Source organism: Gasterosteus aculeatus, chromosome 14 (genome assembly GCF_964276395.1).
Source record: "Gasterosteus aculeatus chromosome 14, fGasAcu3.hap1.1, whole genome shotgun sequence".
NCBI lineage: Eukaryota > Metazoa > Chordata > Actinopteri > Perciformes > Gasterosteidae > Gasterosteus > Gasterosteus aculeatus.
In genome coordinates this window covers 10,284,830-10,296,356 of record NC_135702.1, presented here as the reverse complement: position 1 = coordinate 10,296,356, position 11,527 = coordinate 10,284,830, and the positions used below count along the sequence as shown (strand labels likewise).

General features: G+C 44.9%; 2 protein-coding genes across 2 annotated transcripts; one reads left to right on the top strand and one right to left on the bottom strand.

Annotated features, from left to right (window-relative positions):
• The first annotated feature begins 352 nt into the window (after positions 1 to 352).
• On the top strand, positions 353 to 5,799 carry LOC120832162 (uncharacterized). Its single transcript, XM_040198231.2, has 3 exons — positions 353 to 1,460; positions 2,249 to 2,373; positions 2,481 to 5,799. Exons 1-3 carry the CDS (start codon positions 402 to 404, stop codon positions 5,392 to 5,394), a joined length of 4,098 nt encoding a protein of 1,365 aa, XP_040054165.2. The 5' UTR covers positions 353 to 401; the 3' UTR covers positions 5,395 to 5,799.
• Positions 5,800 to 8,386: 2,587 nt separating this feature from the next.
• nefla (neurofilament light chain a) lies at positions 8,387 to 11,203 on the bottom strand. The gene is made up of 4 exons (XM_040198122.2): positions 9,991 to 11,203; positions 9,734 to 9,858; positions 9,096 to 9,529; positions 8,387 to 8,996 (listed from the first exon to the last, which is right to left on the bottom strand). Exons 1-4 carry the CDS (start codon positions 11,038 to 11,040, stop codon positions 8,644 to 8,646), a joined length of 1,962 nt encoding a protein of 653 aa, XP_040054056.2. The 5' UTR covers positions 11,041 to 11,203; the 3' UTR covers positions 8,387 to 8,643.
• Positions 11,204 to 11,527: the final 324 nt, after the last annotated feature.

Genomic DNA, 11,527 nt, shown 5'->3' with positions numbered 1-11,527 from the left:
CAGAAAAGATAGATAAATGGAGAAACCCGTTCAAACTGTTCTAGGGTATACGCTGCTTCTTTGTTCAAATACAGTAATGATAAATAACTATCAATCCATTCATCTAGATAGATATCTTTCTGAACTCCCATGTAGTGCTTGCAGCTCAAATAGTCCAGACGGAGCGGGACCGTGGACCAATAGGGTGGTGCTCAGCCCCCTCCCTCCCATCTTTGGGCCAAACAGAACTGCTTAGACTTGGCTTTTCAGAAACAGAGCCTCACATATATAAGGCACCGCCGTTGGAGGTCTCATTTACGAGAGAGCCACACCACTCACCAGCACACATACACACACATAACACACACATCCTATTCAGCATATACCCCTTTATTCAGCGTCGGATCATTAACTTTGATCGGATGAGCTACGCTATGGACACAGTCGGGAGCCCCTTCAGGAGAAATATGGATACCAGGACGACCGGCTACGGCTACAGCCGCTCCGACAGTATCCCGCCCAGCGGTTTTCGCTCCCAGTCTCGGTCCCGAGCAAGCCCCGGCGCCACCGTGACCTCGTCCTACAAGAGGAGCATGAACATGCCGGTGTCCAGAATGTACAGCTCAACGGTGCACAGCTCCGGCGACAGCGTTGATTATGGTCAAACCTCCATGCTGAACGGACACTACAGGCGCGCTAACGAGAAAGAGCAACTTCAGGGGCTCAACGACCGGTTTGTCGTTTACATCGACAAGGTGCACTACCTGGAGCAGCAGAACAAGCAGATCGAGGAGGAAATCCACGCACTGCGGCAGAAGCAGGTGTCGCGCTCCGAGCTGGGCAACGACTACGACCAGGAGCTGCAGGAGCTGCGCTCCATGCTGGAGCAGATCCACCACGACAAGGTGCAGATCCAGCTTGACACCGACCACATCGAGGAGGACATTCAGCGGCTCAGGGACCGCTTTGAAGAAGAGGCTCGCATCAGGGAGGAGACGGAGGCCTTAATTCGCGTGCTGATGAAGGACACGGGCGACTCAGAGTTGGTGAAGTCTGAGTTGGATAAGAAAGTTCAGTCGCTGCAGGACGAGATCGCCTTCATCCGCAACAACCACGAGGAAGAGGTTAGTGACCTCATCGCCCAGATCCAGGCGTCTCAGGTGACCGTGGAGAGGAAAGACCTCCAGAAGACGGACATCACCGAGGCTCTGCGGGAGATCCGCTACGAGCTCGAGGGCCACTCTAACCAGAACCTGCAGCAGGTGGAAAACTGGTTCATGTGCCGATTCTCCAAGCTCACCGAGGCTGCAGAACAGAACAAGGACGCCATCAAGTCCACCCGCGATGAGATAACCGACTACCGCCGCCAACTGCAGTCCAAGACGGTGGAGTTGGAGTCCATCCGCTGGACAAGAGACTCGCTGGAGAGGCAGCTCAATGACATCGAGGACCGCCACAACAGCGATCTGTCCAGCCTGCAGGTAGGCAAAAAGCAACGGACCCGTGCGTAAAGAGCTGAAAACCTTTTCTACAACTGTTGATATGATACTTCTTTGATGATTTTGTTTTAAAATGCGTTAATCTGGGTTTGTATTGTTGTGAGCGATGTATATATGTCATGGGGCGGCACGGTGGCGTGGTGGTTAGCACTGTCGCCTCACAGCAAGAAGGTCCTGTGTTTGACTCCGCCCAGTGGCCTTTCTGTGTGGAGTCTGCATGTTCTCCCCGTGTCTGCGTGGGTTCTCTCCGGGTACTCTGGCTTCCTCCCACAGTCCAAAGAGATGCTCTGGGGATCAGTTTAATTGGGGACTTTAAATTGCCCGTAGATGTGTGAATGTGAGCGTGAATGGTTGTATGTCTCTGTGTGGCCCTGCAATTGGCTGGCGACCAATCCAGGATGTACCCTGTCTATTGCCCGAAGTTGGTTGGGATAGTCTCCAGCCCCCCCGCGACCCTGTGTGCAGGATAAGCGGTTTGACAATAGATGGATGGAATATGTCATTTTCCATATATTGTTTTTATCTAAGGAACTTAAAAACAAAACTGCTCAGGTTTTCTTTAGTAAATCACAGTTACGTTCCTGTGTTGACACATTTTCAGCTACGTCATGATTGCATCGTTACAAGCGCCGGCTTCTTTTACAAATCACTCTCCAGTTGTATGGAAATGGTTATAAATGGTTAAAAAAAAGTTTGAAAGCTCTTTGCACAAGTCTTGCTAATTCACCACTTAATCCACCTTGTTTTTGTAATGCTTCTTTTTTTCTCAGGAGACAATTCACCAGCTGGACAATGAGCTCAAAAGCACCAAATGGGAGATGGCTCGTCACCTGCGCGAGTATCAGGACCTGCTCAATGTCAAGATGGCCTTGCACATTGAGATCGCTGCATACAGGTAGCCTATATACTGACATGCAATTGGCATTTTCGTGGCAGAAATAACATTTGTAGTCATTTCATGAAAACGGTACCCCTCATTACATATACATCTGCTGTCCTCAGGAAACTCCTTGATGGTGAGGAAACCCATTTAAGCACTTTCCCTTATCGTCATGCAATCGCCTCTACAATCTCTAAGCCTAAATCAGACCCTCCCAAGCTGAAGGTGCATTACAAGTTTGTGGAGGAGATCATCGAAGAGACAAAGGTAGAGGATAAGAAGTCAGATATCGACGAGGCCCTGGCAGAAATGGCACAGGAGCTGTCTGGCACACTTGGAGGTGGGGAAGATGAGGGGGATGAACAAGGAGAAAATGAGACTACTGATGGGGAAGATGGGGAGGGAAGTGATGAAGGAGACAGCAATGAGAGAGAGGGAGAGGGGGAAGTTGAGGAGACAGTCTTATGTTCTAAAGCTCCAGAGTCTAAAGCCTCGCTTGACAAGGAGAGGGCCGGAGACATTGAAGGAGAGGAAGAAGCTGATGCTGAAAAGGAAAATGGTGATAAGGACAAAGATGCAGGTGAGGATGAAGCAATCCAAAGCAGGGGTGAGAAAGATGATGAAGAGAACGCGGACAAAGAAAGTGAAAAGTATGTGAAGAAGTTAAGAGATGAGAAAGCAAAAGAAGTTGTAGAAGTAGGAGTTCCAAAGACAAAAGCTGCAATGGAAGCTCCTAAGCCAGAAGTTGAAAATTCAGATGCTGCAAAGCCAGAAGCTGTAAATCCAGAAGCTGTAAAGCCAGAAGCTGTAAATCCAGAAGCTGTAAAGCCAGAAGTTGAAAAGCCAGAAGTTGCGATGCCAGAAGTTGAAAAATCAGAAGTTGCAAAGACAGAAGTTGAAAAGACAGAAGTTGCAAAGCCAGACGTTGCAAAGTCAGAAACTGCAAAGCAAGAAGGTGCAAAGATAGAAGTTGCAAAGTCAGAAACTGCAAAGCAAGAAGGTGCAAAGATAGAAGTCACAAAGTCAGAATCTGCCAAGCCAGAAGCTGCAAAGCCAGACGTTGCCAAGACAGACATTGCCAAGCCAGAGGTTAAAATATCAGAGGTTCCAAAGCCAGAAGTAGCAAAGCAAGTAGCTGTAAAGCCAGAAGTTGAAAAGCCCGAAGTTGAAAAGCCAGAATTTGCCAAGCCAGAAGTTGAAAAGCCAGAAGTTGCCAAGCCAGAAGTTGAAAAGCCTGAAGTTGCAAAGTTAGAAGCTGCAAAGCCAAAAGCTGAAATGCCAGAAGTTGAAAAGCCAGAAGTTGCAAAGTTTGAAGCTGCAAAGCCAAAAGCTGAAACGCCAGGAGTCACAAAGTCAAAATCTGCCAAGCCAGACATTGTCAAGCCAGAGACTGAAAAATCAGAAGTTGCAAAGCAAGAAGCTGTAAAGCCAGAAGTTGCCACGCTAGAAGTTGAAAAGCCAGAAGTTGCAAAGCCAGAAATTGCAAAGTTAGAAGTTGCAAAGCCAGAAGTTGAAAAGACAGAAGTTGCAAAGCCAGACGTTGCAAAGTCAGAAACTGCAAAGCAAGAAGGTGCAAAAATAGAAGTCACAAAGTCAGAATCTGTCAAGCCAGAAGTTGCCAAGCCAGAAGTTGTAAAGTCAGAAACTGCAAAGCCAAAAGCTGCAAAGCCAGACGTTGCCAAGACAGACATTGCCAAGCCAGAGGTTAAAATATCAGAGGTTCCAAAGCCAGAAGTAGCAAAGCAAGAAGCTGTAAAGCCAGAAGTTGAAAAGCCCGAAGTTGAAAAGCCAGAATTTGCCAAGCCAGAAGTTGAAAAGCCAGAAGTTGCCAAGCCAGAAGTTGAAAAGCCAGAAGTTGCAAAGTTAGAAGCTGCAAAGCCAAAAGCTGAAATGCCAGAAGTTGCAAAGTCAGAATCTGCAAAGCCCGAAGTTGAAAAGCCAGAATTTGCCAAGCCAGAAGTTGAAAAGCCAGAAGTTGCAAAGTTAGAAGCTGCAAAGCCAAAAGCTGAAACGCCAGGAGTCACAAAGTCAGAATCTGCCAAGCCAGACATTGTCAAGCCAGAGGTTGAAAAATCAGAAGTTGCAAAGCCAGAAGTTGCAAATCAAGAAGCTGTAAAGCCAGAAGTTGCCACGCCAGAAGTTGAAAAGCCAGAAGTTGTAAAGTCAGAAACTGCAAAGTCAGAAGCTGCAGAGTCTGAAGCTGCCAAAACGGAGGAATCTAAAGCAGATTATAAACCAGATTCTTCAAAGCCAGAGGCCGAGAAGGAAGAAGCTGCCAAAACGGAGGAATCTAAACCAGATTATTCAAAGCCAGAGGCCAAGAAGGAAGAAGCTGCCAAAATGGAGGAATCTAAGCCAGATTCTCCAAAGTCTGAATCCCCTAAATCTGAATCACCTAGACCTGGATCCCCTAAATCTGAATCACCTAACCCTGAGTCCCCTAAATCTGAAATACCTCGGCCCGATTCCCTTAGATCTGATTCTCCCAAGCCTGCCTCTCCTAAATCTGAGTCCCCCAAAGAATGCTCACCAAAGCCTGGATCCCCAGTACCCAGCTCCATAAAAACCGAGACCACCAAGTCACACTCCTCAAAACCCGAATTTCCAAAAGCTGAATCCCCAAAGACCGCCAAGTCCGAAGCCCCAAAAGCTGCTGAAGAGAAATCTGAGGACAAGAGTGACCCAATAAATGACAAAGACATGGAAAAGAAAGGTGATGCCAAGAACGTTGACGTAGACAAGAGCAGCCCAGAAGAGAAAGAGAAGAAGCACGAGGGAAAAGAAGATGGCATGATCGCTAACGGGGTGGACGAAAGTCCCGTCAAACAAGACGCCGACCACAAAGTGGTGGTCACCAAAACTGTGGAGTCGATTACCACCGGAGAAGACGGGTCCAAGCACGTCACCAAATCTGTCACTGTGACCAAGAGGATGAAGGAAGAGGTGGAAGAAGTGGTGCAGGAGAAGCTGGTATCCACCAAGAAGACGGAGAAGCTCTCCACCCAGTCCATCGAGCAAGTGAAAGAGGGAGAATGAGCAGACTACGGGTCAGAGGAGGAGAAGCAGAGAGCTAAGAACTAATATTACAAAAGAAAAAACATCATACAGCTAGAGCGATGTAATAACCACTTGAAAACATACAAATGAATTATAGAGACAAGCCAAAAGTTCAACTTTAAGCTATACATTTCAAAAATGCAGCTTTAAACAGGTACTGCTCCTGCGGTGAGGAGCTAGCGAGACATGCTTTCTATCACTGTCTGTCTGTCTGTCATTTGACTGCAACTGAGTTTAAAAAATAATTAATTTGTGCATTCTTATATGCATAGGATGGAGTTGAATTTAAATACAGAAATTAATGAGGGTTTTTGTAATCCTGTGACTTAACTACAATTTATAATTCTACAGCAGCATTTGCTCAATAAATTCAACAATGATATAAAAACAGATATTGTTTCTTGTCATGTGTATCAATGTATTATTGTTTTCTTTGTTTACATAATGTATCAGAATAGTTAATAAGTAGTTTTGAATGTTTGAAATTATAACTTTTAAAGGATTATTAAATTATGAAGTGAATGGCTTTTTTTCCAACTTCATTTTTTGTCATTCTACAACAGACACAGATATTTTTTTTTCTCTGACCCTTTCCTTATTTACACCTTCATGGAGTCCATACTTAACCATATGACGTTCTAGAGGCCACATGAATTTGTCTATTGTGGAATTAAGATTTATGATTAACAATAAGACCAAAATACTTGGGCTGTTAATAGATTTTAAAAAATGTACTAATTAATCGCACATTCATTAGTCTTGATTAATGGCAATTGATGAATGTTGTTGTTGTTACAATGTTGGTTTAATGAATTTTGTTTTTCTTCTAAAGATTAATCTTAAAAGTAATGAGTAGGCTAACACTGTTGTTTAATTGTTAATGTTACTTTATACATAAAACTACACACATTTGATCAACTTGGAACAATATACATGAATTCTAATGTGTGTGGGTAAAAAAACCTGCAGAAAAAACAATGGTAATTGTCACCACCTTTAAATTAAGTCTTTGAAGCACCCATAATAATTTGGTGCTTGCAAATACAAAGTTTATTGTTGTACATTAGGTTGCAACAGTAGCTCTGTTTAAAAAATATATAAAAAAATAAACTATATTTGTTACATTTTGCATTTTAAACATTCAAATGTATAACTTTTTTTCAGAAAATCTTTTTTTAATTATACAATTAAAATATATATTTTTTAGTAAAACAGTAGTCGAAGATGTTCTGAACACATATATATTAGTCATTGTTTGGAATTACAGAGAAAACGTTTAATAGTACCTAAAATATTTTCGAATGTACAAATGTAGGCTATATAATTTGGAAAATTATCTTAATTGGTACAGTAAAAAGGTCAGATTCTTAGTATGGGTGGTCAGAGATGTCCTGAACCCACATACATGAGTGATTGTCTGAAATAGCTTTTATCATACTTATGAATTACCCTTTTCTCTGTACAAATACAATCATTTAGAACATCTACAAATTGGTACGGTAAAAATTTAAACTTTTCTGTATGAATTAATTCAAAAGATACCCTGAACACAAATAAATGAGTCATTGTTTGTTTATTTAATTATTGAGTAAAACTGAAGACACTTATTACAACTGATTGTGTCTTGATTCAAAATAACCTGGAGGCTTGTTTTTACCCACTTACGTTAAATTACTGCTTATACAAACAGTTTACAATCTGTTTCATAAGTACGTCTATATCTTCTATAATGTGATGAGAGATCGTCCCAATAAACACCCACTGAAGCACATTATCCTCTGACACCTGGCATCACCTAGTACCTGCTCTATTTTACTCCCTCAGGTAGATATTGAGTTTATAGATTCTGCAGCAGCAAGCTCTCTGCATCAGGTATGATGCAAACAGCGTGGTGTTCGGTTTAAAAAGCTGATGCAGTGTATTTCTTTACACTTATCAATAGCATTGTTGTATATTTTACTGTTGACAAAATGTAAATAGCCCAAAGCGGAATAAATATCTTTCAGCAATACCCATTAGCTAAAAAAAGATGTCAGACCTGCTTTTGATGATGACAGTATTTTGTAGGGCTGTCAACACAAACACGTTAATCTATGTGATTAATGTGGCCGAGATTAATGCAACAAAATATTTTAAATAGTTAACGGATGTTTGTTTACTTCCGCTTTATATTCAGTCCCTGAAGTAAAGCGGAAGTTGACCGCGGAACGAAACGGCCGCTAGCTATAGTCAGTTACATAAAGATGGAGAGAGCTTTTTGTATTGGACGTAAGACATAAAGCGGAGAACTGTGCAGAGGAGTTACTCCACTTGTCCAACAGAAGGGAGTGAGTGGCAAACGAACCACTTAAAGCACTTCTATGCTAAGCTCGCTGCTATGCTAAGCTAGCTGCTAGGCTAAGCTGGCTGCTATGCTTCTCAACATCTAACATTACCCTGCGCAGCAGACAGTCTGCAGAGGACCAGCACCATGGTTTGAAAACGTCCTGGCTAAAGGTGGGGAGATTGTTGGCACGTCAAACACAGCCGTTAAATTATGGAGAGTTGTGAGCAAAGTGCACGAGAATAGGAGTTTAACATGGAATTCTGCCTCCAAGATGATCAAATATGTGTCTAAAAATACAAGTTTTCTAAAGTGATTACTCATTACTTTTAAGATATAGTCTTTAGAAGAAAAACAAAATTCATTAAAAACAGTATTGTAACAATATTCGTTAATCGCCATTAATCGAAAAAAAAAAATGTTACTGACAGTGTTTGTAATTGTCTGCGTGACTTCAAAATGAGGAATTAGTGAAGGACATGCTCACATTTCTCACCAAACACTGCTGGTGAGGTGATTACACAAGGTTTACACTGTGACGTTAAGAGTTGCATCAGGACTTCTTAATACGCTAATTGATAACTATCTAATTAATTAGTAATTATAAGTTAATAATTACTAGTTTAATAAGCAGACGACACACAATCCTTTTAAGAGGTGTTTATTAAATCACCAAAATCTCACACTCCCTTTTGCACTCAGCAATAATAGATATTACACTCATCAGGAGCTATGCAAACAGGTACTACTATTGATCTTGGTAAGCAGTTAAACTTGATTTGTTGCTGCAAAATGCGATTGCACTGTTATATCGAGCACCATTGACAATTGAAGAGGATAGCATATAATGCCACGGGCATTGAGTCAATGGACAGTCGTGGTTGAAGTTTTCTGAAGATGCTGTCTCACTTTTTACCCTTTGTGCTTGTTTCTTCTGCGGGTTCCGGTTTGGCTACTTTTTCTTCCTCGTTCTCCTTTTTGGCTTCAGGTTTGACATCCGTTTTCAGAATAACTTTTTCATCTTTGTCGTCTGTCTTGGCATCAGCTTTATCTTCTTTATTTTCACTTTTTTTTGCCTCATCCTTCTCCGTCTTTTCTTCTTCTTTCGCATCCCCATCTTTGCCTTCGGCTGTTTCAGTTGTTACCTCCTGTTGGGCTTCCTCTTTCACCTCAGACTCCTCTCCTTTTCCTGTGTCTTCTTTCTCCTCTTCATCTTTGGCAGCGTCTGTCATCTTTTCCTTTTGCTCCTCCTCATCACCTGTATCAATGAATGATGAATTAATTATATTGTGTAGTCCAGGCTTTAATAATTTATTTTGAATTAAGAAATTACAGAACATAAAATCAATACACTAACCCTCTTCTCCCTCCTTGGCCTCCTCATCTCCTCCCTCAGCCTCCTCATCTCCCTTAGCTTCTTCATCAACTTGATCTGGTTCTCCTTCCTCCTCGTTCCCTCCGTCATCATCCTCCTTCTCCTCTTCCTCCTTGGTGTCCTCTGTTTCTTCCCCTCCCTGTTCCTCCTTCTCCTCTTCCTCCTTTACATCCTCCTCCTCTTCTCCAGGTGGGCTGGCCTCTGCTTGCTGGGCGTGACTGGCAGAGATGAGCCCCTCAGTGTTGCTGAAGCCGGAGCTGAAGAGGAGTGATGTCATCAGGTAGGAGGGGCCAGAGCTCAGGCCGGAGAGGAAGGGCCGGGCGATGGGGGGCGCTGAGAAGCTGTGGCTGTAGAGAGAGGACACACTCGCAGGCCCTCCTACGCTGAAACGAGACTCCTCCCCTTCCAGCAGCTTCCTGCGGAGGTTGTCGAAAATAAAGGTGATGAGCGCTGCATGCAATGGAAAGTGAGTGTCCACTTATTAAACTTCTACAACATCTACATAAATTCTACATGTAGTAAGACGGTAAACAAAAGAGATCTTTGTGCATAGGAATAAACTTTGTAATCGATACTCCACCTTCATTTCAACATATATGTTCACTATTGCTGCTTCTCACCTGTATGCGGCAATCTCAATGTCCAGTGCCATCTTGACATTCAAAAGGTCCTGGTATTCTTTCAGATAGCGCGCCATTTCCTGTTTGGTGCCCCTCAGCTCACTCTCCAACTCTGCAATGGTGTCCTAAATAGAAGCCAAGACAAAAGGCCACACCACATTAAATGAAACAAAGACCATAAGTAATACCCCCAAAAGTGAAAAGATCTGGACAGTACACAGCAGATTGAACACATCACATTAGAATACATTACTGACATGCATAGCATCCATCTCAGCGTCCTGCTTGTCCTCCATCTCGTGCAGCTGCTTCTCCAGGGATTCATTGAGGCCTCGGCATGCATCAATCTCCAGCAGGCGGGCCTGGAGCTGCCGTCGGTACTCTCCTGCTTCATCCTTGGAGTTTCTCACGGCATCACTGTGCTGAGCCACAGTTTCGGTCATGGAGCCCACCTTCCCCCTGAACCACTCTTCGGCAGCGTGCATGTTTTGCGCCGCCAGCCTTTCATACTGGGACCGGATGTCCCTGAGTGCTCCAGAGAGGTCCGGAGCTGCGGCCTCAGACTCCACTCTCACCTGCACAGCCATCTGGACCTGGGCCTGGAGCTCAACCACCTCACCTTCATGAACCCTCTTGAGGAAGGCCAGCTCCTGTAGCAGAGCTTCGACGCTCTTCTCCCGCTGAGCCTTAGCCAGGGCAGCCTCGTCTGCCTCGTGGCGGGTGTCCATCAGCCGGCCCTCGGCCTCCTCACGAGCCAGTCCTTCCTGTTCATATCGACCCTGCAAGGCGCTCAGGGTTTGCTCCAGCTGCTCCCTCTGTCCCAGGACAGCCTGTTGTTCTGCCCTGGCCTCATCCACAGCGGCTCTCAGGGCCCGGGCCTCCTGCTCATACAACGCTCTCAAACGGGACGGCTCCGTGTACTTCTGTCTCAGCAGCAGCAGCTCTGACTCCAAAGCGCGGTTCTGCTGCTCCAGCTCACGCACCCTCTCGATGAAGCCGGCGAAGCGGTCGTTGAGGTCCTGCAGCTGGCCCCGCTCTTGGGTGCGCACGGTGCGGAATTCGGAGCTGATCTGGGCGGCCTGGCTGAGCTCCAGCTCCAGGGAGGCGGCTTGAGAGGAGGAGGAGGAGGAGAGCCTCACCCGGCCAGGAGAGGAGTACTGCAGACGGGAGGAGGACAGCGGGGAGGCATGGGAGGAGTAGACGGAGTGGGTCCTCCCTCTGGTCACGGCGACACGAGGGGGGGCCTCGACATACCAGCGTCTGGACGGCGAGGCGGAGTAGAAGTGGTCATATCCGATGCTACTCATGGCTACAGCTGCTCTCCTTCTCCTCTTTGTGTATGAGTGTGTGCGTGTGTGCGTGTGCGTGTATGGCTGGAGGTGTACAGCGGGCTCAGGCTTAAGCCTCGACTGCTCGCTGCTGCAGCAGCCTGAGCTTTTATAGCAGGACAGTGAGCTCTGACGCAAGCACTTTCCCCAAACTCTCCCCAAAGGCTTTCAAAGGATTTCACTGCAACGGCAGACAGACAGGGAAAAGAGTTAAAGACAGACAGGAGGGCAGGTCACAAAAATACATGTTACGTGAATAATACTTTTGCCGGTCTCTTCAATATGTTTCTAAAAAGTAATATCTGTATGCTTATGTGGACTTGTACTGCAAAAAACTGTTCTATTCTTAGAATAAAAACAAAAAACATGGTTAAACCTACTTCTCCCGTCCTCACTGCAGCAGAGAGGGGAGGGGGGTGTCTTGGTTCAACTGCAGTGACACAGCATCTCTCCGTCTGCTGTAGAG